Below are 27,288 nucleotides of genomic sequence, written 5' to 3' on the forward strand. Positions count from 1 at the left end.
CAATGCTGAGAATGATCTGCTTTGTAAGTCCACAGCAAAAATATCACCCATTTGAACAACAGGAGATCTTTTTTCCATCATTTATTTCTCTCTTTTTTTTTTTTTTTAAATTCCACTGGCTTTAATATAAAGTCTTCCTGTGCTCACTTGGATTTTATTCTATTTTTTTAATTATTATATGTATAACTGCACATAACAAGCTCGATCAGCTGGTAGGCTTTTGCAGGCTCTCACAGCCCTAGTTAAGATGTGATTAGTTTCTAAGGAGAGTTTGACTAACACCATATGCCATCAGATTACTGTGCAGTTTGGAAGAAATCCCAAGGCTATATCCTCCTTTTCTTGAATGTTTCATATGCTTCTGCGAAGTAGCGGCAGAGTATTATTATTATTTTTTTTAACAACTAGGAAGAATTGATCTCCATAATCCGTATTTTCCAGACTGACTGAAATGTCACAGCAAAAAAAAAGAAAAATCTTTTCAGGTGGCTTCTGTGTGTTTGTGTGCAGAAGCTTTTGCAGTTAGGTGGCTAACAACAGCTACCTTCAATATGACTTTGCAGGAAACTCATTTAAAACGCTTCCTGCTCAGATAGATTATCCAGGTGATAAGGCATGACTAGGGGGAGGAAGAGAGAAAAAAAATAAAAGTCAAAGAAACCATAACATGTCTAAAATGTACAAATCCTCTTTTGCCCCCCAATCAGATATTCACTTAGGTGGAATCGACTGTATCTTTTGTACACGACCAACAAATAGAGAAAAAAAAAAACAGGCACGTGAAACAGTGAGGTGTGTAGATGTATTACCAACACAGAATGACCACCAACAATACAACACACAAAGTAGAGAGACAAGTATTAGGAAAATGGTTTAATATTGGAGACAGAAGCAAAAAACTGCATCACACAATAACATACGTTACAAAAATAAGTCTGACTGTTTCAACTACACGGTTATGTTCACAATGAGGACAGAAGAATCAGAAAAAACTCTGATCTAAACAGCAAAAAAGCAAACCCCTAACGTTTTAACTAATACATTTATCCACGCAAAGTGACCGAGTACTCCTAATTCTAATTACCTTATTGTGTAACTGCACGATACAGAATAAAAAGTGAAACTTACCGCTTTTGTTAAGACAAAATTCTAAACACTAGATATAAGCAAAGGGAAAAAAAGAAATCAAGCCAAAGTTTTGAATTCTCTAAACAAAACCAACTCTCTTTCTACCGTCCAGAAATCAAACTTGAAAATCAGTCATGATCGAGGGGGCCCACGAGAGTAAGCCACAAAAATTTCCATTTGTTTTTTAATCTCCAGTATAAAAAGTTCCACTGGTACAAAATGCATAAGTACAATCAAGTTGTAGAAATAGGAAAGCCTGCTTTTTTTTTTTTTTTCTTTTTTTGTTCTTTTTTTTTTTGGCTCAAATTCCATCAAACAACAAAATCCAAATGCATCAATAAAACAGAAACAATACTCAAATGGTCTTACAGTTTCCACTAGATTGCATTAACTTTGGCTTTTCTCAGACAATACTTAAAAACTAGTTTGTAATTCTAAACAAAATGATAGTATTATTAATCTACAAACAACAATTCTCACAGCACAAAAAAAACACAAATACATAGGTTTGTTTTTTTTTTTTTTTGTATGACATTATCCAAAAAGGTAATGAAACTACAGGTTATTTTTTTTTCCTTTTGTTAATTAGCACTTAAGATAATAAAAACAGAAACAGTAAAATGATTCCAGAGTAGCACAAGCCAAGGAACTGTAACCCCTATGGTGAAAGAAAGATGAACTTGTTACTCCTTTGAGGACTGCCATTTCATCGCAATTAGCTAATTTATTTGAAAAAACAACTAGTCTAGTCTTTTGATTAGAATTTTGTAAAGCAATTTCCCTTGTTTTTCTTCCTCTCTTATTAGGCCCTTGCACCCTTGCAGCTTTTTCCTTTCAATATTTTGAAAGAGAACTGGTAGATCATTTGTCTCCAAGGAGGTGTATGTTTGGGTTTTTGGTTTTGTACTTGACTTTTTTTTTTTTAAATTTTATTTCAAGATGGACACTTTTCTCAGCAATGACCCATCTCAGTTGCCTGGAAGTACAGAAACATTTCTCCCCTCCCACCGCTAAGCCAATGTCCCGTGTAGCGTAATTCGGGGCAGCCCGATACCGAGTTACACTGCCTGAGGACCAAAGGCATCACCGCTCTAACCGGACTGGTAAACCCGCAGGACACACTAGGGCATCTAAAAAAGCTTTGGAAATTTATACGGTGGGTACAATGAGAAAAATTAGTGAAACAGTCTAAACAATCCAAATGATGATCTCATATTATATATATATGTACATATATATAATATAATGTACGTGAGATGATACTTTGAATATGCAAAATTGCTGCAAGTAGTACAAAATAGCCCTCAAAGGGTGTAGGAAGGCCCCAGCAGTAGTAAAAACATGTGAGAAAAGTATAGATCATTTATTTATAAGTGCATGTGCTATAAGAAGGAAACTTTTTTGCATCACTAGAGGCTAGTCCTTTCCATCCCAGGGCTCTACATAAAGAAGCATTTAAGTTGGGGATGAGAGACAAGAGTGCACCAGCTGATGTTGTTCATATAGGGCTTCGTTTTGAATTTTAGGCGGCTTTGAATATAATTGGATAGAAATAGGAAGTGGAAGAAGGTATGGCACTTTATCATCAGTAGCAGGTACTGCTGCTCACACGCATTGGATTGGCAATGAATTCTCTAGACCGGTAGCAAAAACCCAAATTTGGTTGTTGGTCACTACTTGTGCGGTAGAAACGCAATCTGATCAGACTTACAAGGCAGTGAAAAGGGCTACCAGCATCTCTTTTCTGGTTCCTTACAGAGAGCTTCCTCCAGCAAACACCCACATCCGTCACAAATATATTCCCATGGACTACTTGTACGAGTAAAGTTACTCCTCTCTATAGGAGTGTCTGCAGGAGTAAGCCAATATATTGCCGTTGTTACAAATAATGGCAGATCACACCAAACATTACAGTGTATGTAAACTTTATCCATAAAAAGTAGTTTAACTGCAGTGCACACTGAATTTTCACCCAGGAAGATCTAGTGCATCTGATTTAAGCAAAAGTTCATTTATTTAAATTACAAAAATATTATTATTTTTTTTCTCCTCAAGGTTTTCAAATGGTGGATTTACCACTCCTGTCTGGGAGTGGCTCACACAATAGATAATTAAAGAATTGTTTTCTTTTTCTTTTATTTTATTAATACTGAATAGCATATTCCAGCAGCATATTAAAAGCTCTTTAAGAAAAGACAAAATCCCCCAAAATCTAAAAAGGAAAACCACAAGTTAATTACGGTTTTAAATAATTTTAGTTATAGATACAGAAGAAATTTAGACAGCAGTAAAATATTTTTGTCCTTCAGATCTGCCCTGTGCATTGTTCTGATTTCAACCATGTATTAAATAAACCACAAAAAACTAAGTATATATATATTTATAGATATAGATATATATATAAAAATAAACAGCAAAATGGTGAATGTATAAAAGGTATTAACACTCAAGACAGCTCTGGGTGGAAAGGGTTAAAAGTTCAAAACTTTCTCACCTTAGAGGTTTCCATACAATATGAAGAAAATACATAGTGAGGTTTGCTTTCACAGCATTGATGTGTGCAGAGTGGTTAAAAAAGTGAAACATGGGCACTTATACAATGTTTTACAAAAAACATCAAAGAGAAATAACAAACAATAACAATTTCAGGCAACAAGACCACAGGATAGCAAGTTAACAAACTTTTTAACCTCTTTTTTCTTTAAATATTAGGGATTTATACAAAACACATAATAAAATACCCATGTTATCAAATTACTTCACACAAGAAACACACTGAAGCTCTAGGAAGAAAGTACCTTTGGAATTTGGCACTATAGTTTCACTGATTTTTTTTTTTCTTTAAAAGAAAAACCGATCACATTTTGCTGAACACAAACACATCTAAATTGTTCACAATAAAAAAATGACATCAATGCGTCACAAGCCAACACAAACTTATTCTGGAATATTTTTTCATTTTTCACATGAAATTCATTTTTTTAAGCAAACAACTTTTTTTTGTTTTTTTTTTTTTTGAATCTCGTTTTTGTTCTTGTTGTTCAAGTAAACCAATTTTAAACTCGTCTCTTATAAACATAGAACACTTAAGACCATTAGACTCATGATGAAACCACAACTTAATTCACAGAAGCACCAACGTAACACATTTTACAGTAACCTTTCTTCTGTACATTGAAACAGTATAAAATATAGGTAATTTCATGTGCATTAAACCATGGATTGTCTAACTGTGAGTCAGTTCAGCAAAAGGTGACACAAGTAGGTAGCATTTGCCCTAAAACAGGGTAAATATTTTCTTATACTAATCTACAAAAAGTGGTTCTATATATATACTTTAATGAGAAAGTGAGCCACCTAAAATGGCCTTATCAAAAAACTTTACACTGCCTGAAAAATGTAAAAACTATTACAGACCTCTAGAGACTTAAAATCAGACAGTTTTATTTCTCAAACTGTTTTGGAAGTAGTCTGTTAGAAACCAACATTCTGTGCCTCTGGACACATATTGCTATTGTCACCAGTGACCAGGCAGAATGCCAATCCCTGTATAATACTTTCAAGTCTGTTTTTTTTTTTATTTTTTTTTTTACGAAATGAAAAAAAAAACAAAACCAACCAAAACAAAAAACCCAAACAAAAAAAACCCAAAGGAAAAAAGAAAACCAACAAAAGGAAAGAAAGAAAAAACATTTTGCCACAGGTTGTTTTTAAATCCTATCATTAATTTATCTAATAAGAAATTTCAGTCTTGCATGAATGCAGCAATGTTTTTTCACATTGACTTCCCAGAATTCATAGCTAGATGAGGTCACATGCAAATTTCAAAGGTCAAACTAGATCAAAGGTCAGTAGGAGAACCAAATATGATGTGAGGTCAGAAAGACATCAGAAACAATGACGGGACGATGAAACTTTTTTTTTTTTGAGACGCCACAGGGACATGCTAGGCAAACGATGGGCTAACGGGCATGGAGATGTCTAGGGAAAAAACAAGGAAGAGGAAAAAAAGTTACATAGAATCTATGCAGCACAAACAAAATCACTTTTATGGGTGCAGGAGAAAACTAATGCAAATCTTTTATCAGTAGAGTCTATGAGCCATTCACATAATTTGCATTAACTTACAATACTTGTCAACAAGAGCACAATGGAACCCCAAAAGAATCCATCTGAAAGGAGTCAGAGAGAATGGATTCCTCTTTGGGGAGAAAAGAGAGGAAAGAACCAGTTTCTACAAATGTAACAGAAAGGTACGGGGAGGGGGGAAAAAGGGTCAGACAACTGAACTTTAAACTAGGTAATGGAAACTACGAACAAAATAACCAGACAAATACAAACAAGAGGATAAAAGCATGAACTGTAAAGGGTGTAGGGTTCAACAGTGAAAAAGCGCCCATTCTTGGCACAATTACTCTAGAGACTACTTCAAAGGATCTAGCTAGCATAGAGAGCTGCTCTTTAGGTATCCAATAAGTTAACAATAGGCAATAAATAACTTCCATTATTTCTGAGGCAGTAAAAATTTTGTATAAAAATAGAAATGCTTTTTACAAATAAAATTTACAGGCCTGTGGCTTTCTTTTTTTATTATTATTAAATTTATCTCTCAAGAAACATCAAGTATTGTCACTCATTTTATTTTATTTTTTTATTTTAAACCCTGTAGCTTTAGAAACAGATCTCTAAATCTTTTTTACATTAATCCTTTCCAAAAAAACAAGAACTTAAAAAAAAGTGAAATATAAAGACGACCAGTGTAAAATCAGACTAATATATAACAATACGTTGATTCGAACCGAAAAAAAAAATCAAATCTTCTCAAAAAACAAGTTGATGTAGTGGAAAGACTTGTTTCAATTTTTGTTGCAAAATAAGTGCTTCGACTGGCATGAGGCCATTTTGTTTAACCTATAAACTGCTGGTGCCACCCTGGTAAAATATGATCCATCCATAGAAAACAACTTTTATTGTGTGCTAATGGCACCAGGGTTCACAGAGTTAAATTGCACATTTTTTTTGTGTGTGTGTGTGTTGCTTTGAATTTCAAGACGTTTACTTTTTTTTTTTAAAGGAGATAAATTATGCTGCAAAACAAAATACAGTAACACAACTCAGTAATTACTTGGCAAGGAAATGGGAGCCAAGTGTAATAAGGACAAGTGGGGAAATGGAAGTGGTAACTGTAAAAATAACTGTCTCTTGTGAAGGTTGGCTCTATGTTCTTTCTTAACCCCCCTGCAGAGGACAGGTTTGCTCATGGGACTTACCCTAAGAAAGCTAAAATAAGAGCAGTAAGCATCTGGGGTTAAGATCAGTAAGGTTTGCTGTCATTTTTGGAGCGTTTCAGCTGAACCTTCAAGCGTTTCATGCCAATCTGAAAGCCGTTCATAGCCTGGATAGCAGCTTGTGCAGAGACTGGATTGTCATAGCTAACAAAACCTACGAGACACAGAACGGAGGCAGGAGAGAAAGTGAACTATAGGTTAGAACAAATGTCAGAAGGCATTTTGTTAGGATTTTATTATTACTATTTATTTGACACATTTACCTCACTTTCAGTTAGTTCTTTGATCACACTTTGTATCCCATTTCTGCTCCCGTTTCCTTTGCATTCCCCTTTACCCTCATAATATTTCTTTACTAGCTGGGATGCAGTTGGCCACTTTTGGTGCAATGCAGTTTCCAATCTGTTATTTATCTACCTACCTTAGAGACTGAAGATATTAATTACTGTGACACTGTTCAGTGTAATATCTACATACCTCCCAGTCTATTAGGAAGTACTATTAGGCCAGTCTGCAGATGTGAAGCTGAAACAGAAAGCCTGGTTACAGAAACAAAACCCAAACTCAGATGCCTATACGCATTTGCACACCTGAATGTGAGTTCATGTGCACTGGTCCTGTGTGCTATGAAACACTCGTCTCCTTGGGCTTAGCCTAGGACAGTTACAATATGAATATTTTGTATTTTTACAGTTCCTTCCAGTTCAAGATCTCAAGGTACATTAAATGTTAATTAATTCAGCCTCTTGGTCCCCAAAGCAGTATGGAAGCATCAAAATTAAGCAGCATCGTAAAGACAACGGCAGGGCTTGACAAGAAGCCCAGATCTTCTGCTCCTCGGTTGCGAGCACTAACTAGGGGGATAATGCTTGCTCGGGTAATTCAGAATGGCTGGCCTGGCTCAGCTTTCTTTTCCCCGGGAGACTAAAAATGCTCTGTTCATAACGGACTCAAATCTCCCTGATTCTGGAAGCTCAAAATTCATTTTCATATCTGGGCCTCCCACTTGTAATTGCAAAGCTCGCCTAACTGCTGCTCTGCCTCAGCTCTGGCTAATTACTACTGTACTCAGCCTGCTATTATGCATCTGCTTTGAAATGCTCCCTCTTCTTTCCACTTGAATTTGCCTTAACACATATCCCTTCACTCTGTTAAAGCATGGATCCCACACACTTTGTTTTCAGTCCTAACACACAGGCTTCTCAGCGCCTCTCTCCGACCAGCTTTCTTCAGCTGTGCTTAGTGCCTGTGTACTTTTCCGATTCACAACCTCTTTCTACCATCATTTTTTTAACCTGTTCTTTTATGGCTCTCGCTTACGTTGCACTGCTGCCCTCTTCCATCTTCAGTGTCAGAATGATACACTTTCCCCATTGTAAAAAAAAAACCCCTCTTATCAAGTCATTTGGTCCTTCTCCAGCTGCTGTCCTTCATAGACCATCCCTATGGTTTCCCCTTAAATCAACTTCACCAAACCATTTAACTTAAGACTCTTCTCTGACAATTCAGGCTAACTTCTGTTCCTTCCACCCAAAACCATCTCTCACTTAAATCTCTGCAGACCTTCTCCTGGCCAAAGCCAATATGCTCTATTCATGTTGTTCTGTGGTTGATTATTTGTTACCTCCTTAAGAGATAATAAATGTTCCTCCATACCTTCCCTGGTTTTAGTAACTCTTGTCACTTCCTCACTTTCTCCACTAGATCATTTCCTCTTAATATTACTGCCATATCCTGAGGAGCTTCATCACTCTCTTCCTTTCTTCCTTTCCACTGTTTTCTTCTAGGAGATCTTTTCTGTTCACATGACTCCAGTCACTGTCTTAGCACTGCACTCCTGTGTCTACTTCCCTCAGCTCACAGATCAAAGCCTTGATCTCTAGGATTGCCTCGGGGATAGAAAAGAGATCTACCATAAGTTGGAAGGCAGCTGTAGCACCTTCCAGGTAGATGCTCCACAACTGAGATGTAGCTACTCTTACCTACCTTGGCAATTCAGCATTTTCCTCTACAGCTTTCCTGACCTTCACTTTGTTCTCTTAAGTGCATTCAGAACAGTCTTCTGCTATGAACTTCTCATGACCTTAGTTCCTTTTCTTCTTAGCTAGTTTTAGCCACCTGAAAGGTAAGCAACTGATCTAAACTAGTCACTTAGATGGCATCTATGAATGGTGAATGAAGAGTAGCAAGCACACCCAGAGGTGGCTTTTCCACCCACCATTGATGTCACCAATTTAGACACCTCCACTGATGACAGAAGAACAATTAGCTCAGGCTATGCTTACCTTCCAGGGGGTGAGACAAGCCACCTCATTCTATGTCTCTTTATCAGCTCCCTTGACTCAACCACAAATTCAAACATACAACCTCTGCGCTGCATTGGTGGCATCAGCCTTTACCATTCACTTGTTGTTTTGATTCACAATTTGCCTCTTTACACAGAATGCTACATCTACATTAGCCTGCTAAACTTTCACCTTCTCCCTTATCGAGGACCGAGCTTGCAGAGGAATCTGGCATTCTCTCCCTTTATTTATCTTTTTCTGATTGTACCCATTCATCATTTTTTGTCTGAATTTTAAACCGCAGGTTACATGAGGATGGGATGATGTTTCTTATAAATTTTCAAAGACCCTGTCATGACAATTCTGATTTTTGTTTTAAATCTCTAGGTATCTCTATAATCAGGATAAATATTTTTAATCATTCGAGCAGCAATTTTGCTATGAGGTGGACTGCATTTATGCACTGACGTCATTGGGTCCCCCCTCTCCTGCCGTACTTTTACATCTCTCATTTCTCTTATTTTAAGGTTTATGAAAAGTGAGACATAAGCTGGAAGAGTGAAACCCTTTGTCTGCTGAATCAACTAGAGCTCATAAGAACTCATGAAAGAGCACTTCCAGGCATGAACAGACTGTCCTGTCATCCTCATCACCATTTAATCTTTTGAGCATTCATTTGAGGTGGACAAGAAAGCAAATAATGCCAAAGTCCATTTTCTGCACAGAAAAGTAATTTTTTCATTTTGAGAAGCAGTATTACATAAAAGTTCACTACCCTGCGACTCACTCAGAGTGCACCTTCCCTTCCCAGTTCTGCCAGTGGACAGCCTTGGACAATCTTTTAATCTTTCTGGTGTTCAACCTGTCCTCATCTGTAATTTGACTTCCTCCTCCTTTGGGAAAGAGACTGCAAACTCCAGAGTACAAAGCACCAAGCATGTGCAAAACATCATTACCATTATTATTATTATTATTACAAGGGGAAAAAAGACCAAACCAAGCAAACAAAAAAAACAAACCCAAACTGTACCAAAAGCAACGACCATTAATGATACAGGAGAGAAATGCATTCTTCAGATGCACTATTGTCCTAATTTTTGGGTGGGAGAAGAGAGAGAAATTAAAGTTTTTTAAAACACAAATATGGGACTAAAACAACCAACAGACGATTCTTGCTAATAAAGCTGAGGAGGTACATACAGAGTATGCTAGTATGTTAAACTAGCAGGATGAACCCTGGCTTTGCCTGTGATTAGCAGCATCACCAAGTAGTCACCTACTGAATCAGAAAATCTCAACTTCCTCTGCCACTGCAGTACTGTTTGTTTTTAAAGCAGAACTCTCTCAGTGGTGGCAGAATATCTGGGGAGGAAGAATGAGAAATTGAAATATTAGTGAGAGCTCACTAATGCCAAAAAGACAGAGGACTCCTCCATCCTCTGGGTGTTGACCCCTCCATTTTCCCTCAAATAAGATAACCTGGGTGCATCACTCTAAGTTAGGTAACTGTGTCCCATAAATCCAGACAAATGTGTAAGTAGGTAATCACAGAGTAAAAGGAAACCCACAAAAAGCAAGTGTGGGAAGCAAGCTGATGAATTAAGCTGCCTGCCCAAACTAATCTACATTCGTTCAGCAGTCACCACAATTGCTGCATTCCGATTAACATAGCTTGATTTGACTTTTCATCAAGATTCCTGGAGACCTCAACAATGATTTTGTCACCCCAACATACTAACTGAACTGGCTCCAGATCAATAGGGAGTCCATTTCAATTCCACTTTTCAAATTTGCTACAGCCTCAGGGACTGTTCTAACCCATTGCAGAAACATGCTGGACTATATCAGTCTAGATAAGAACAATTTTTGTAAAGCTTAAAGAGATGAATGCTTCAAAAACAAACTGAAAGACTACGGAAAAATGCAGAAAGAATGTCACACCCTTTCTCTGAACTGAATTAACTTTCCAAGTGTACTAAGGTGAAAAACACTCAGACTGTGGCAAGGCTTGAATTCCAGTGCAGCATGTATTTCTGAGGAACTTGATGAATTCTCCTCGTGACTGGGTACTCTCTGTTTAGATAAATTCAAACCCTTTCAAGATGGGTTAAAGCCCGATAGCTGTGGGGCCCTTGGATGGCCCTGGTGGAGACAAATCCTTAGACACAATTTAACAAAACCTAGATTTAAAAACAAGGAATGATATGCAAGCTAAGAAACATGTATTATGGTTAATGAGGACACTTCAAATGGGGACACTTCAGAATTAAGGGATGGTGCTCGGCAAAGAGCAACACTGTTGGTACAAAGGAGTTTTGGAAACTAGGGGGTTGTCTGGATTGGTTCCTCTTTTGTCATACATACAGTTGTGTTCCTTTACTCTGGGAAGGAACTGCCACTTTTATGGAAGCTCCAATATGTTAGGTCAAACCTTATAAATGTTATCTTTAAGAGATTCTTTCCTCCTCCTAGACCCTCCTCATGTCTTGCATAAGACCACAATTATTAGACCAATGCTCTAACAGATTGCCACTTGCTTACATTCTGTACTCCACTCCACCAAAGCACTGAACTGGTGCATCTATGCTATTCAAAAGACATCAGCCCACTTAATCAACCCTAGAACTTGTTTTATACCAACATATCATCTTCTCCTCTGTTGTGATCTAATTTTCTGGCAGCTCAAAGTGTTCTCTGGGAAACTTGACACTGATCTTGTGAGGCCCCCTCCATCCCTGCCCTAAGGTAAGGGGAGATGCTACCTTCCATAATACACTGGAGCCCCCCCGCAACAGCTGGAGCTGCATATCTAGACATCAACTGTCTGTAAAGCGTTCTGAACTACATTCAATCGCTAATTGCAAAATCTTGTGCTTAATTCAGAAGAAAGAAATTCCTGTAATGTAGAAGTAATGGGTTAAACATAGAGCGTTTTTAAGTGGCTCAGCTATACAATAGAGAATAATTAGGTATCCATAAAAAGGCAGTTTAATAGTATACTAAATGACATTCCCCCACATAGGGTGTAATTAGTTTCATGTACTTGACACATTCATGCGAGATGTCAGACTGGAAGATTATTATTGTTTTTTTCATATCCAATTTTTAGTTAGGACTAGTTCGTCTGTGCATCTTCCCACTCATTTGAGGATTAACAGTCCATTTTTTTTGGAATGAGATTCCAGTATGACATTTCTCACATTGCTGTTAATTTTCTTTCCTGGCCCCTTTTCCGTGCAGTGCATGTGGTTTCTACTATTCAATTTATTAAATTTGACATACCAAAGCACTTGCTCAGATTGGTCTGTTTGTCAATGAAGACTTTAGCAGAGATAACATTTCCAAAAGGCATGAACATCTGCAGAATGTCCTGGTCTCCAAACTCCTGGGGGAGGTGGTAAATAAAGAGGTTTGCCCCTTCTGGACCTTTAGGAAAAAACAAACAAACAAAAAGTATGAAAACAGCTATTACAGGTGCTATATTTAATCTGTTTTTTCCATAATACTTACTGGAGGTGATGGTCAGAAAGCATTTCACTTTCCAACTTTGAAGGAACAAAAGCAAGTGGATCATCAAAGGAACAGAGCTGAAATGCAGCTCTTTAGAGCATCCTATCTTGAAAAGTGTTTACTTGATTACTACAGAAGTTAAAATGCAGCCTCTTTCTTCAATTTATATGAGTGTCTTTCAGTATCATTAAGGTTAGGAAAACAGGTACACAAGGTATTACTCTCTCACAATACCCCAAGAACTGCACAAGGAGTCCTCTGCTGCCTCAAACACCCGCATGGGGTCGTTGGTTTAATTCTAGTTGTGGGAACTTATGGGAACACAATTGGCTGAGCTCAGATTTGAGTATCACAGATGTAAACTCAAAGGGCAGGAAACTGGTGGAGATGGGAATAAAAAGGGTAAGACAAAGCAAACCTTGTGACTTAGAAATCAGGGAAGTCAGAGAGAGAAAGATACTCAGAATTAAATTTCTACTGACTCATTTCAAAATGACAGCTTTTTTTTTTTAAATACAAATTCCCCATAGAAAGCTCTGTCTTTGTAAAGACAGAGAAGAAACTTTGTAAAGTAAATATTTTTAAAAAGTTCAAAACAAAGTAGTTGGGTTGAAATTAAAGTGGCTGTAGACAAAGTTGAGTTTGTAAAGAAAGGTGCAAACTCAAAGGTGCTTTGAATATTTTTCTTGCAGCCAGAATTCGAGATACACATTCTTAGTGCTGTTGGTTTAAACACTCATCCTAGCACTAATAGGTTATTTTTTTCCCTAGCTCAATTTCTCCTTTACAATAACATACTGGAAATGAGCAAAGGATGCCTGGAAGAACATGATGTATGATGGAGCCAGGCATGTGGCCTTCCCCTGCAGATACCAGGAGCATAAGTGGTATGCAAAGGGAACAAACATTTCTGGTAAAAACGCTAGAATAACCTGTTTAAGTATCCCTTTACTTAACGGAACCCAAGTGTGCCTCAGATGTGATGCCCTTGGCTTTCTGGAGAGGAAGAGGAAAGCGTGCATCAGATTTATGAAGTACCTTCTGCAACAGAGTTACGAAGCCTCACCTCTCCCATACAGAAGAACCAGGCTGGCTGCTCTCTCTCAGCCTGAAGGAAAAGGTTGCAATGTTTGCCCAAAAGGAGGGGATAAATGGATTAGAAAAAAAATGTTCTTAAAAAGAAAAACATTTTTTGGGGGTGAAAAAAAAGAGGAAAAAAATTGGCCACCCGAAACTTATTTCTTCTTACTGCAAGTATTTCCTATCCAGAAAATAATATTTTTTAAAATACTAAGAAAAACTTATTAAACAATAGTTTAGAGCATATGCATGAGGCAGTTCACTGTGCTTCAGCATTTACTATTTATATAGCATTTTTCTCTGGTACTTGTTTATCCTCAACCACTCCAGACTCTTCACCATTCCATCAGAAATCATGTTAAGAGGCAAAACACAGTTGTCAGTATTCAATGACGGCATTTACTCACTTTAACTTAACCCCTTACTAACAGAAACAAGACATATAACGAAAAAGACTGTATTTTAAAAGGGACACTGCCAATTCATAACAATAAAAAGTAAGCCTACGCTTGATATGAACATTGATAAACAGAAAAAAAAATAAAATAGTTAGAAAAAAATCAATCTTTCCTTCAATATTTATCTTACAATGACACCAAACAATTTCTTTCTGGTGTCAAATAGTCTGTTGTCACTGACCAAAGTGAGCAAGATGAAAGATAAATGCAGAGAACATGAAAAAATGAGGAAAAAAAGTTAATTAAAAAAAAAATCCTTTCATTTTAAATAATCCAAACTGTTTGCAGTAAATGAAGTAAAGAATTCAGAAAAAATATACATTTTAACTCCAGTGTCCCTATACAATAGCCAGCTGGGGGAATGCCAAATTTGTATTCCTAGGAAACACTTCCCATAACAGTACAAGATACTATTATAAAAGAAAGAGGATAAAAAAATTTCTCTTGAGGATATTATACTAGGTTTATTGCCAAAGCTTAGCCCTGGCAAGAACAGTAGTGACAACATAGATACAATCTTAGAAAGCATGCAATTATTTTCCTGTCCTTCTAGAATTAGCTGGAAATTAGGATGAGGGAAAGCAATGAAAACAGAAACAAACCCCCCAAATGCCTGGGAAGTGTGCAGGGGAACGGAAGAGGGGAAAAGGGTAACCTCATTTTCCTAAACATCTTGTAATTAGTATTCATTTATTCTTAGCAGTAACTTCCTGAGGTTTATTTGCTGTTGGCACGGGGAGAGGGGGCAATCATTCACTTAGTTGCTTCCCCGCAAGACCCACAATTAAGCAAAGAACCACTCAAAGCGAAAACAGATCTTGTCATTAACTCAAAACTTTAAACCTAATCAGATTAACTCCATTATAACAGAAAATGGAAACCAGAAGAGAAAATGGCATCCATAAAGGGATGATTTTTGTTACTAGTGCCTTTTTACGTGGTAGTTGCTAAATGCTTTTATATAAGAAAGGATGGTCAGTAAAGTATAACTTGAAGGACCGATGGTTAAGAAGTGAATTACATTAGAGGTTAAAGAAAGTAACAATACTAAAGAAGAGAAAACTGAAAAAAAAAAAAATCAAAGATTAGGCTACTCGAGGTCCTTCTTTAAGCCTCTGTGAAGAAACGAACCCACACCACCGCTTTCGTTTGGCCGTAGGTAGCTTGCTCGGCGTGGGGCTTGCTCCGCCGGCAGCGGGCGCTTACCTTCCTTCTGGCTGCCCGCAGCGCTTTGCTGCTGCAACAAGCTCTGACTGTACAACGTCGGCAGCGCGGCGGCAGCGTACTGCTGGATTCCTGAGTAGGCCTGGGTGAGCGCGTCCATCGTGCCGGCCGTACCGTTCGTCAAGCCTGTTGCGCCGAGTCCTCCGTTCAGGGCCGCCATACCTGAGAGCATTTGAGCAACTTTACAAAAAACCCAACAATAGAGAAAAGAAATTGCACTTGTTCATTAGTGCTTTCCGAAAGTCGTTGGTATTATATGACACTGACAACGACGGCAGTGCATGCAGCTCGGCACTTCACCAAATGGGACTGAAAACAAAGAAACACGACTTTGGCGTCAGGATCACTTTAGCACAAGGGTTGCACAGTCAAACGGACTCGCATGCAGCCTGCTACTGGCAAGTACTACAGCTCGATGCTCCCGAAAGCCTCTGCCCACCCTCCTCAACACCCATGCTTCTGCTGAGGGTATCTGAAGCTGGAAGAGTGGGACCTATTTGACCTCCATCCTTGCAAGCTGGCCACTGGGAAAAAGCAGTCTGCGAGGAAACTCACTCTTTCTGACCAGGGTCTTTAGCGACAGGCCATGATCACACCATATCAGAAGTGTTTTGCTTATACAGAGTTAGCAGAGAACCCTGATTAACAGCATTTTGAAACAACTCTCTGTACAATTATGGGCTTCATCCCTTAGGTTTGTGGTAGGAAGATGGACTGCGACGCTCTACACTTCCACCCTCCTCCTCCAGTTACTCCAGTTACTCCAGAAGAGATGAACAGCAGCACATCTAGAGCAACTCAAAGTGCTTCATCCAGACTAGGCATCTTTCATGAAGAAATAAAAGCATTTGGTTCTAGCAATGTCTTTCTTCTCACTGGAAGCAGAATTGCTTAATTTTTTTTCTTTAAAGCGATTCTACATCCTGATAAATAACAGATTAATTTAACTGGGATGACTGCCAGAGAGGAAATTTCAGACTGGATTGCTAGCTGTGTGGAAAATGGCATCCCTCATCCGTGCACACAGCGTGGTCCACAAAAGAACTTTTACCACTGACTCGACGGTGGACAAACTCCTGGGCTACAGCCTCTCTCTGTTGCTTCTGTCCTTCATCATGGCTCCTAAATGAGCCACGTTGAAGTTAACAGTGTTAACGCTTATTTTCTTCAGAGATTCCAGAAAAAGTCAATTTTCTGTTAGAGCTACAGTCTCTTTGGCAGTCGAAAGGGTGGCAGCATTCAGAGTCCTGCTCATTGCCCACACCTCCAACTTGTGTCAACCAGAGCAGTAAGTGTTCATCAGGACTGAGAGTTAGGCCATGTTTTCTGCACAACTAGCTATCCCGTGCTCCCCCGTTTTTAGGTGACCAGCTCACAAACAACTTCAAAGGGCTTAATCAGGCCCCTTGAGGTACAGTAGATCAGTCACCAGAAAAATGGGGCACTCAGAACCACCAGCGACCATTTCTTAGACCCTGACTGTGTAGTGTTTCGGTTGGTAAAATGATGGGGGAAGAGGTGACTGGTGGAGCCATATTAAGACCCAAAAGCTAGGAACACTGAAGAGAAAGAGAGAGCTTAATTTCAGAGCAATAATAAGGAGTCATATGTAAATTGGAGAAAAGTGAGGAAATTAAGCAGAGGACACTTTATAGTGAATTAACAATGAAATCTATTAGACTGGGAAACAATCTTCAAGGAAAGTGGCATAAACCTTATCATATGAGTAATTTAGAGATAGAAAGAATACTGCAGGGAATTATCCTGCATTGACAGAGGAGGATAAAGATGCTGACCTACTAGTTTTCTTCCATCTCTTATGTAGATTCAAGAAGTGTATTCCTATGAGTCTCTGATAATCAGGACAATTGCTCAAGTGGCACCTTTCTGGCTCCACCAGAGTCTGTGCCAATTAAGAGAATTGTACTGCATAAATTATACCTTTTGATATTACTATAATTTGTGTGACTAAACACTTGACAGAGATGTGATATTCTTAGCCTTTCCTTAATAAAATGTCTCGCACTTTGAAGATTTCTCTTTCCCCTCCACATCACTTCAGAGCATCGTTGTATCCTGATAGGAGGTACTGGCTGCCACTACTTTGAACAAAAACCTCTGTCAGAGCACAAGAGTGCCAGATATTTGTTGTATAATGGCCCCAGTTATAAAACAAAAAGTTGCAAACCAAGATAGCTTGTCAAGCATCTCATATCTTACATTGGAAAATGAAGATTCTTCTTCTTCATCATCGTCATTGTAATAATAATGATATTATTTGATCCTGAGCCTGACCTTAACCTGCTCTGATATTTTTGTACTTAGGTTTGTGTCATTGTTTGCATGGGTGTACACACAACACTGGTTAAAGTAAAGGCTCCTGATAAAGCAGCTTGTATCTCTCCTTTTATTATCGTGTTGAAATAACTTGATAATAGAGGAAGCATTAGGATAACATGTTATCTTTCGTGAGTCATCAGCCTATCAGATAAACATGCTTTGTGTTGCAGTGGGCAGCATCCTCCCCCTTCTTTCACCTAGAATCAATAGCCCCTTCCCACCAAATGATTTCAGATTAGCAAACAGCCAGACAGCCCCGGCTCACAGCTCTGCTTCGGGGAAGGGCACTGCTACTGCGACCGCAGCGCACGTGTCTAAATACACTTCCCTCCTGAGCAAAACAGAACTGCAGAAAGCTCTTGACATTTTTTCTATTCTCCCTTTTTACATTTTTATGAAATCTACAAGGTCCAGCTGCAGTTACACGTCTCTGCCATCTCTTTATTATCTCTACCAATGCACCTCAGTCTGATATTGAACTCTGGTCGCTTCCTCACTTCTGTGAAATAACCTTTTGGAGTCTCTCATCTATGGCCTTCTATGTTTTTGAGTTACTCTACATAATACAAAAGTGACAATGCTTGGCAAGTCCAAAGGTCTCTTAAAGTGCTTTCCAAGCACCTTCAAATCCGTTGCGAATAGTTTTATCTCCATTTTACAGACGTAAATATGGGGGCAGAAAGGCTAATGACTGCCCTGGGTTCACACACAAATATTGTGCCATAGCTGTCCAGTATCCTGAATCCATGGTGTTCTTTCTTAATCGCAAAGAATCTCTTCCTCTCTCTTTATTCATTTTTCCTCATTATTCATAATTCTTTTTGTTAGTTACATTATTTAAAGTTACGTGCCCAAAGGAGACAGTCTAATGTTTTGTCATTTAAGGTTTCAGATGCTTCAAGCACAACTGAGGGAAGACTGGGTGAATTCCCAAATGTACGTACAACTGTTGCCAAACCCTTGGAGACAGTTAAACTTGCCATACTCCACTTCCTTTAATTTTTAAGGCCTCCAGACATCTTTCTACAATGCTTCTCTCTACAATGACAGCACTATCAGTCTCCACAGTCCAGTTTCTTTTTCATGGACCCATCCAGGATCCAGAAAACAAATGAAAGTCTCCTAGTGAGCTCAGCCTGGAAGACATTCTCCTTGTGATTCTCACACACAGAGCAGGACATGGCTTCGACAGAAGAGTACCCCTTCCAACACCTCTGTAAATCAATGCCCACACCCAGTGCCACCTTCTGATTAATTTTTGGGTTAAGCTCTGCTTGACTTGTGCTTTGGATCGCTCTTGTTAATTCCCCAATTGGAAGCATGTCACTCAATTCCAACTTCTCTGCACAACTACTTCAGGAACCTCCATGACCAAATGATGTTTGAATGTTTTTACTGGAGTGCTTATGACCATGGCATAGTGTGAAACATCAGACTCATTGAATGTGAGGTTTCCCGAAGGCAAACTCCTAGGCAGGTTTGAGTGCAAACGACTGGATCAGACACGGTCACTAGGAAAAGCACTGGCTTGTCATTAAAATAGACAGGGGAGGTTGTGACTTGAACAATGCTTCGCTACCATTAGCATCACAAGTACCTGAAATTGATAATCAGTGTCACCCTTTTGAGAGAAACAGTGCCACAACACTGTGTTAGGTTGTGGGGAAGCAGTTTCCCCTCTTTAGATCTCTCTCATATATGTATATACATAGACAGGCATATCAACATAGATTTTGTAAGTGCTATACACATACAGATATTCTAGGCACATACACCCTCGGTGTCCATAAAAACATCCATGAAGAAGATTGGGGACTGAAGCCACTGTTGGTACAAGTCCACGGAAAGTAATGGTGGCTTAAAACAAGCTGAAATTTGGTACCAGGTCGTGAACACGTCATTAACACTGCAAATGACACATGCAGATACGTTTGCACACACATCACCTCAAAATACTTGCTGAGCAAAAGTAACCTCTTTGCTTGTAGCCTAGCAAGAAGTGTTAAAAGGAGTGCAACAGAAGGGTTCCCACGTAAAGTCAAGAGCTCATAGGTCATTCATTCTTGCTCGGTCTTGATGAAGGGGACATTATCTTGGTGTGCCCCAGTGTGCCTGGGTTTTTAGTACTTGTGGGAGGGAAGGAGTGGGAAGCCATACTCCGCTCTTGATATTGTGACTCTTATAAACCAAGTAAAGCACAATCACTGTTTATCAGGAAAGGACATTAAGGATTTCTTACTTATGACAGGGTAGCTCTCTTACTAAGAGAGCTCGTGAGAGGAGATTGTTAGCTTTTCATGCATGCCATTTTTAGTGTAATAATAAGAAAGGAAACTAACATCTGCCATTTTGGGACCTAATACTTATTTTTCTTAAGTTGTTCTTGAGTCATATTTACTATGAGGTTGTTTGTGTGAAATATGCATGTCCTTGCCAGAAGCAAGACCTGTTTTACACAAGACCCCATGCAACCACTCAACATTGCTACATGGACATCCATTAGCCCCCTTCCTTCCCAACTCCCAACAATGACAACCAGAGATCACAGAACAAAAAGATTGGGTGAGCAGCCAAGTAACAGTGACAAAAAGGACATCATGCAGAGCATCAGAGTGAGCAAGAGATACTGAGGAGGACATCCATTCCTGGGGGTACATTGTGATGGGTCATGGACTGGCAATGACCAAATAGATTCCTTGCATTGCAAAAGGAAATGCAAGGAGCAACAGCAGCTAAAAAAAGGGGGAGGGGGAAAATGCAGCTGGACAAATCTCTTCCATTGCAGGCAAAGGTGAAGTCATCATAGGAGAAACAATAAAAAGAAAATCCTTCTTCTTCAGGAAAATCTCAACCAAGGCTAAGAACAAGGAAGAATGTTGTAACAACTACCAGCATCTACTTAGCTGGAGATGCCAGGATTTGTTTAAGATGTCATAGGATAGGTGTGCATGCTCTGGTATTACAGGTGACTGACTGCATCATTCTCTTATACTTGCCAATTAAAAGCCAAAGACTTGCCTTCATTTTTAAAGTATGTTGCTCTCAAATCAATTTGATAATTCCTACGGACATTTTAAAAGGACTGCCTCCATGGCAAACATCTTTCTTAGTACTACATTTCTGAGTGAGGTCATTCATTGGGGTGATATACCTGTTGTCAGACTCCCTAAATGAAAAAGGAGCCTCTCGTACAACCTAGATAACCCAAATCCCTGGTGACATTTCTTTTACCTTCCATACGTCCTGCAAGAAAAGGAGTCTTTCTGCAGGGATCCAAGGGACTTCACTTTGCAGAGCAAACTATGTGAAACTAAAAGACTCCAGAACTGCATCTGTACCATGAATGGAACTAGATCAACTTGACTCCCTTATTTTGTATATAGGTTAAAAAGAATCATATAATCATTACAATTGATAGGTTTTGTGGCATGATTATTGGGGAAGGCTGTCCACCACAGCAATAAATACTCACTGTTTACGGTACCTGCTAGTGCATTAATATTATTCAGTCCAACAGTGGCTCCAGCCAATCCTTGGAGAGTACCCAGAGAAGTCAAAGAATTCATGGCCGCACCAGCTGTGGAATTAGCAGTTGATGCAGCCACTGAAAGGAAAAAAAAAAAAAAAAGGCAAAATTAAGGCCATATTTTGCTTATTTTAGTTGATCACGAAACAGCTTACAATAATGCTGAGCTCAACAACAGGGCTACTTGCAAGAAAAAGAAAAAAAGAAAATGAGACCAATAGACCAACCTTGTTCAAGATACTACGAGTATGTTTGTTCATGGCAAGTGTTGATAAGCCTTGAACTGCAAAGACCGGATCACAAAATTTAGCATTGTGCTATTATTTGCAAACATAATACAGAAACAGTAAGTATGGGATCAGTCACTTTCTCAGAAGTTTCTCAATCAACCTAGCATCCCAGGCTGATCAGCTAACCAGGCTATTGAGATTTTGCCACATTTTAAACTCTATCATTGAAAAAAAATAGAATTACTCATTGTAATTTTGTCATACAACAAGCTTTCTGTTCTGGCCCCCAAGTGTTCTAAGAGAAATTTTAATTATTCTACGTGAGACACTATGCCATTACAGCTCTGCTCTAGGACACTGTATGAACATCACTTAAAGCCATGTAGTTTACAAAAAGAAGAATGACCAGCCAAATACAAAATGTAACTACTACCCATTTTATTGCAGGCTTTTAGCCTGGCCTTTGTACATAACTAGTCATGTATATGCACCCCATAAATGATACTCTATGTATCCCCAAAAGCTCTGCCCGAGGGGAAGCTGAGGCTCGGGTGGAGAAAAAATCTTTGCTGCTACAATGCCAAGGGAATGATGAAAGTGAATGAGATGAATCCATCTAAACTACACGCTTAGGAAGAGAGAGAGACTCACTCTCTTGTCATAGGAAAGTAATAAAGCACCTTAGAAAGAGCTGTCATTTAGGATAGGTTGGATGAATTAGAAATACGTGCCTCTCTCATAAAAGGGCCTTGAATAACCAGTGTAGATTAAACAGTTAACTTACAGGCAGGTAAACTTATACCAGATGAATCACACTGTTAAAAGCTGCTGAAGCAATTAGGTTTTTAGCTTGTCTCCTGAGCCCTACTTTAGTGCATCAATCATAAAGACTTTCTTTTCCTTTAAAAAGTCACATTATTTTCTGAAAAGTGAACATTTAAAGTCAGAGTTTTGTTGATTTACCAGAGGCACATCATGTCTACACCATGCTTTTTTGCTCCTATTCATTACCTAGCTGTGAAATGGTTAATATCACTTTTATCTTGATGCTCTTTTGAGCTGTCAAACACATCAGATTACTAAGTGAACCCTCAAGAAAGTGAAGTCTCTAGAGTTGGTAGGGTCCAGTAAGGAAAGTAGGAGGCAACTTTTTCACTCTGTGGGTAAACCTCAAAGCTCTAATCTACAAATAACCCATCTTTACAACCTTAAGACCCATCAAAAAAAAGCCTTTGCACTCATGGGTCCTCAAAGTACAAAATACTCTCCTGGTGTGGGTGAGGAGACATTTCCAGGGTCCATGAGGCATTCCTCGTCCCCACTTCCCTAGCATCTGCAATGCTAACTTGAATAATTTTGCATGTTGCAGATAGAAGCAGCTTTGATTATTCAATCTCTCTCCACAAAGCAATAAGAAGCCAATAATGTCTTTGATTAAAAAAAAAAAGTAATCAAAAAAACAAGTAAAAACACACTTTTGTCAGATAATGTGGGCACCAACAGAGAAGAGAGAAAAAAATCAAAGTGAATGAATGTCAGTGAATTCCCTGTGACCATCACTGCTCTGTGTTTCTGCTCATGTTCATTAGCAGATCATTTAAATGAAGTATATAAACCTCAAATCTGAAGGATCTGATTGGTTTTGACTGGGCTGAATTCCATCCATTTCTGTTTCAGAGGATTATTACCCTTTTCTCCTGAGGAAACACATATATTTAAGAAATGAGAGAAATGGGGGCTAGGAAACTGCCTGAAAATTACATTAAAGCTCTTGGGGGCAAATAACTCCTGCGAATGAGAGCCATACACTTATGGATTGTCAACACATCTGTTGGAGAAGGCAGAAAAACCTGATTAAATCCTCCCCTCTTGTGCATCCCACAGAGCGCGTTGTGGTGGCTGTTATCACAGCCTCCCTGCCCAAACACATGCTTCAGGGATGGCCAGTATCTGGGGCCAACATCTCTTTTCTTCTTTTATTCATATCAAGTTTCTCTATTCCATCAGACAAACGCAGAGCAGGTGCCTCAGTGATTCTTCCATTTGAAGTTGCAAAGCAGATTATCTAGTTTGCCTAAATAATGACTTGGCATATAATCAATGTAAAATACTAGTTGGAGCACTGAAGCACCTCAGAAATCAGCGTTTTGTTGTTGCGGCTATTTCTTCTGCTTAGCAGTGATCTGTCTCACAGATCCACTGGGACAATGCTTTTTCCTTTTTGGCTTATTACTTCTTTGAGGAGAAAGAAACTGAACAAATTGTGTGGTATCCATTATCTTACTGAGCCTGGGGTGAACAGGAATGAAGGGAGCTCCTTTTGTTAGGGCACTTGTAAAGGACAGATCCAGCACCTTGCTGGGTGAGGTTTCCTGACTCCACACTAGTTATCTACTTCTCTTTGACTGAGACCTGCGTGTATGAAATGAAGATGAAGACAGTGATGAGCTAAAATACTATCATAAAGGGGCCGTAAAAGGTCCAAGATATCGAGAGGTAAAAATTCCTTATAAAATGCTGGATAAAACCAACAGATGAAGCAACGCTATTCCTTGTTCCCAAAAAACGTAAAGGGAGATCAAACAGAAGTTAAAAAGTCCTACAAGACACGTGTGGAAGCTTAGGCCAGCTGAAAGTTTTTACCTCATGTGCTCCCAGAATATGTTGAAATCCATCTAAAGACAAGGACTGTGCTTCTCCTGTCCTTTGCCCTTTTCTAGTTTCTTTCAACTAAAAAATTGTAACATATATTGAACCAAAGGGAAAAAAGAAAAATCTCATGCCTTGTGGTAACGGCAGATGACTGCACTACTTTGGGGGAACCTGTATAACTCTCTTGTGTCAGCAAAGCTCTTGGGCTCTGCAACTGCTCAGGGTAATGGCAAAGGAAATATAATTCACGCTCGGAATAGCGTTATTCTATATTTATGGCTTTTAGTTGTCCAGATGACAAAAATAGATTGGATATCTACTGAATTTATAAATTGTTTTTTTACCAGGTTCCCCTGCCACCAAATAAATTAAAAGGAAACATTTCACAACTCCTTCCGTCCTCCACACCAGAACATTGCTGCTCTGAACTGAATCACTTCATCGTGCTGCTTAATAAACAGTAGGCATCTGTCTCCAGGTACTTGGACAGCTTGATGTACGGAGCTGTAGCGCCACTAGGAATTGCCCTCTTTGTGCTACTGGTGCCCCAGCATTTGGTGCAACAGTCAGGAAAATCAAAACACACAAAAAATGTGCAAACAACTTGGTTTTCTGGTGTCACTCGGTATGGCACACCCTCTATTCACAACATGTGGCGTATTATTTTTCTCTTTTGTGCTGGTTTTGGCTGGGATAGAGCTAATTTTCTTCATAGTAGCAAGTGTGGGGCTACCAGCTGGGGTTAAACCATGACATTTTTATAGTGGGAATTTTATCCTTGCCTCCTTAAAACCTGTATATGTCAGGGACTCAATATGTTTCTGGGGCAGCATTAAGTGAGTTAGCTAATACTGAAGCTAGGGGGAGAGATTCAGCAGACTGGAGCTCCAGCCTGATGAATGCTGGCTAAATATACAATAGTTGGTGAAGAAGAGAGCTGCTTTTTACCAGCTGCACTGATCATTCCCTCACAATGTTAAGCCCTGGATAAACATCAGAACATGATAGATAAGATTTTGCCTGCTCAAAAGAACTTTTTCCTGTCTATCATCAGTCATTGGAATAAGCCGACAACTTTCTCAAAGAGGCTGTTGCTCAATCAGAGACTACTGGCAGGAGTTACCGGGTTGAATCCTTTGGCTGTTGTTGTAAGCGCTCAGACAAGATGTTCATCATATTCCCCACTGACCTTAAAGATCTATTAATACATGAAAATAATATCACAGCATTGGATAAAGAGGTCAGTTTAGACCCGTAAGAGTGAAGAGTTGTCCTGTGACCTGTAGAAAAATCGGCTGTTTCCTGCAGATACACTGCATGCTGGTCACCTGTTGCTGTCTCCATCCAGGCCGCATACAGAGGCTTTACAGACCACTGTAGCATCTTCAACCATAAAAGGAGAGACGGTTAAAAATGTTTATTTTGCTATTAGAGACCTCACTGTTTGTTCTTCATTGATCCCTCTATTCCCACATTTCTGTGTCAGTCTCACAGCCTTCCTCTTTTCTTCCAAACTCAACTCCACTTTAATAAACATCCAGAAACCTTCAAATAATATAAATAATATTATTAAGAAGCTGTGAAATGGAGAAGGGCATGGCTGCAGCCTTCCCCCAAGACACCCCCAAATCACTCCCAACGCCAGTCATTTGATCTTACTGTGCTTCCTCCATTTATTGATGAAAATTTCACTATCATCAGCTTCATTATGAAAAAAAGACTTGGCCTTTGGTTAATATATTATGTTAAACAGAGCTCTCTTTGATACAGGGAACACATTTTCATTTGGAGTGGATGCTCTACACGGTATAAATATTTGTGTTTAACTAGCAATGTTGCATTCATAGAGGTTTTTAAGGCTGTAAGGAGCTGGCATTTTCAACTATTCTCCTCAACACATTTATTTCTGCCTGTAAAAGATTATAGCACCTTTTAGGTCAGATTTTTTTTTTAATAGAAATCTAAACTAGCAATGAGCCATTTCCCCTTTAATTTAAATATCACTTCAACACAATTCCCAAAAACGATGCCAACCTAGAAAAACAACCGGTATTAGCATAGAAACTTTTGGCCATTCTTTTGGCTAGCTTAGGTCCATAGAGTCATGGTGATTTACATCATCTGGATTTACATCAGCTGGAAAACTAGATTCAGGATAACAGCATCTAGGAAAGGCAATGATGTGTAAATATTTCTTTGGCTTTGCTATGCACACTGGATGGGATTAATTTCCCCACCTTTGGCAGCCTCATCGTTAGTTCAAGCTAGTCTAGTCAAAAACTATTATTTTGGGGTGTCTCTGAGGTTGAGACACCTCCAACTCAAACACCCTACCTTTAGATTTCTGTCTCGGGATAGGCTGAATTGCCCTCTGGAAGTGCCCCTGTTTCCACTGCTTGAGATGGTGAACTCAAAGTAGACGTAGACCATTGAGAGAGGAACTGGGCTGCGGGATGGATCCTGCCCTCCCTGTCAGCCACACATTGTGTTACAAGCCAGTGATCTGAAAGCAAGGGATATGTTTTCATCCTGCACGCAGAACCAATGCCAAACCATGCACTATCAGGAGTTTGACTCTAATCACCTTAATCAAATCTTGGGCTCAGAGAATTGCCTGATGCTGGGCAATTCTGAGCTAATCTGCAGAGGACGTGCACTTGTCGGCAAAGCACACCCTGTCAGAGGACGGAGCTAGGCAGCAGGGACTTACGCCGTGTTACAGTACAGGTCACACAGAGTAGGGTGGCCTTGCACAAGAGCACGAAGGATGAGCTAACCTACTAGGTGCTATTGATGCCTCAAACTTCTTGTGCTGCCCTGGATAAAGCACTCACTATGTTTTTGTGCTGCAAGACAGGGCTAATTCTTCCCAGTTTCTGGCTTGCCTCTTAGAAAGCCATAGCTTGGAGGCACAGGCACATTCTTGTCATGCCTATTTACTTCCTACACCTAAGACCAAGGAGTGCCCTCGATAGGGCTTCTAGGTGTACTGAAGTAAGAAAACCACAGATGTATGTTCACCTGTAGTACAGCTCGGCGCAAATCCCACCCCTCTCATGTCTCAGGGCCAATTTATAATATGAATCCTCTTCCCCAAAAGAAGGGGTCAACTGGAGGATCCAGGGAGGCTGCCTGAGCACTTGGGGATGAAACAAAGTACTAGAAGCACTCCCTCTTACTGTTGCTCTGAAGAAAAAGACCTATTCAAATTGCACACGTACTGCTATGATTTAGCAGAGACTGTTTGCAGTGTGTAGTCAAGCTCATTCTTTCCTTAATTTCTTTGGGAAATGTCTAAGTCATAAAGAACTCCAATGACTTCTCAGCAAAGTCATATGCCACAGAAAAAAGGGGTCTCTTGGGAACTCCATACTATATATGCTAACTTGGCACTATTTTATGGGTGGTGATATGAAGGCTGTGCACTCTCTCCATTCCTCTTCGCCTTGTCCTGTTCCCTTCCTCCTCTTCCAACACTGGCATACTGTCTGGAAATGGTACACAGTCACACTGCAGGCCTGCGACTAAGGTATTAAGAATATCAAAGAGGCATTTTGAAGATTTTAA

At 39.3% G+C, this 27,288-nt stretch overlaps 1 protein-coding gene across 4 annotated transcripts in view; it reads right to left on the minus strand.

Annotated features, from left to right (window-relative positions):
- Positions 1–1,285: 1,285 nt before the first annotated feature.
- Positions 1,286–27,288, minus strand: part of CELF2 (CUGBP Elav-like family member 2) — a 202,712-nt gene continuing 176,709 nt past the window's right edge. For 3 of the 4 annotated variants that reach the window (XM_082308655.1, XM_082308656.1, XM_082308654.1), the window contains exons 10-14: positions 20,786–20,917; positions 14,956–15,135; positions 11,984–12,127; positions 6,399–6,570; positions 1,286–5,109 (exon numbers count right to left, since the gene is read on the minus strand). In XM_082308655.1, the coding sequence (XP_082164781.1) occupies positions 6,443–6,570; positions 11,984–12,127; positions 14,956–15,135; positions 20,786–20,917 (584 nt within the window). In that variant the 3' untranslated portion in view covers positions 1,286–5,109; positions 6,399–6,442. The remainder of the gene's footprint in view (positions 5,110–6,398; positions 6,571–11,983; positions 12,128–14,955; positions 15,136–20,785; positions 20,918–27,288) is intronic. The other variant, XM_082308657.1, reaches the window with a different exon arrangement.

Source organism: Platalea leucorodia (assembly GCF_965183815.1).
Source record: "Platalea leucorodia genome assembly, chromosome: 4".
NCBI classification, from domain to species: Eukaryota; Metazoa; Chordata; class Aves; order Pelecaniformes; family Threskiornithidae; genus Platalea; species Platalea leucorodia.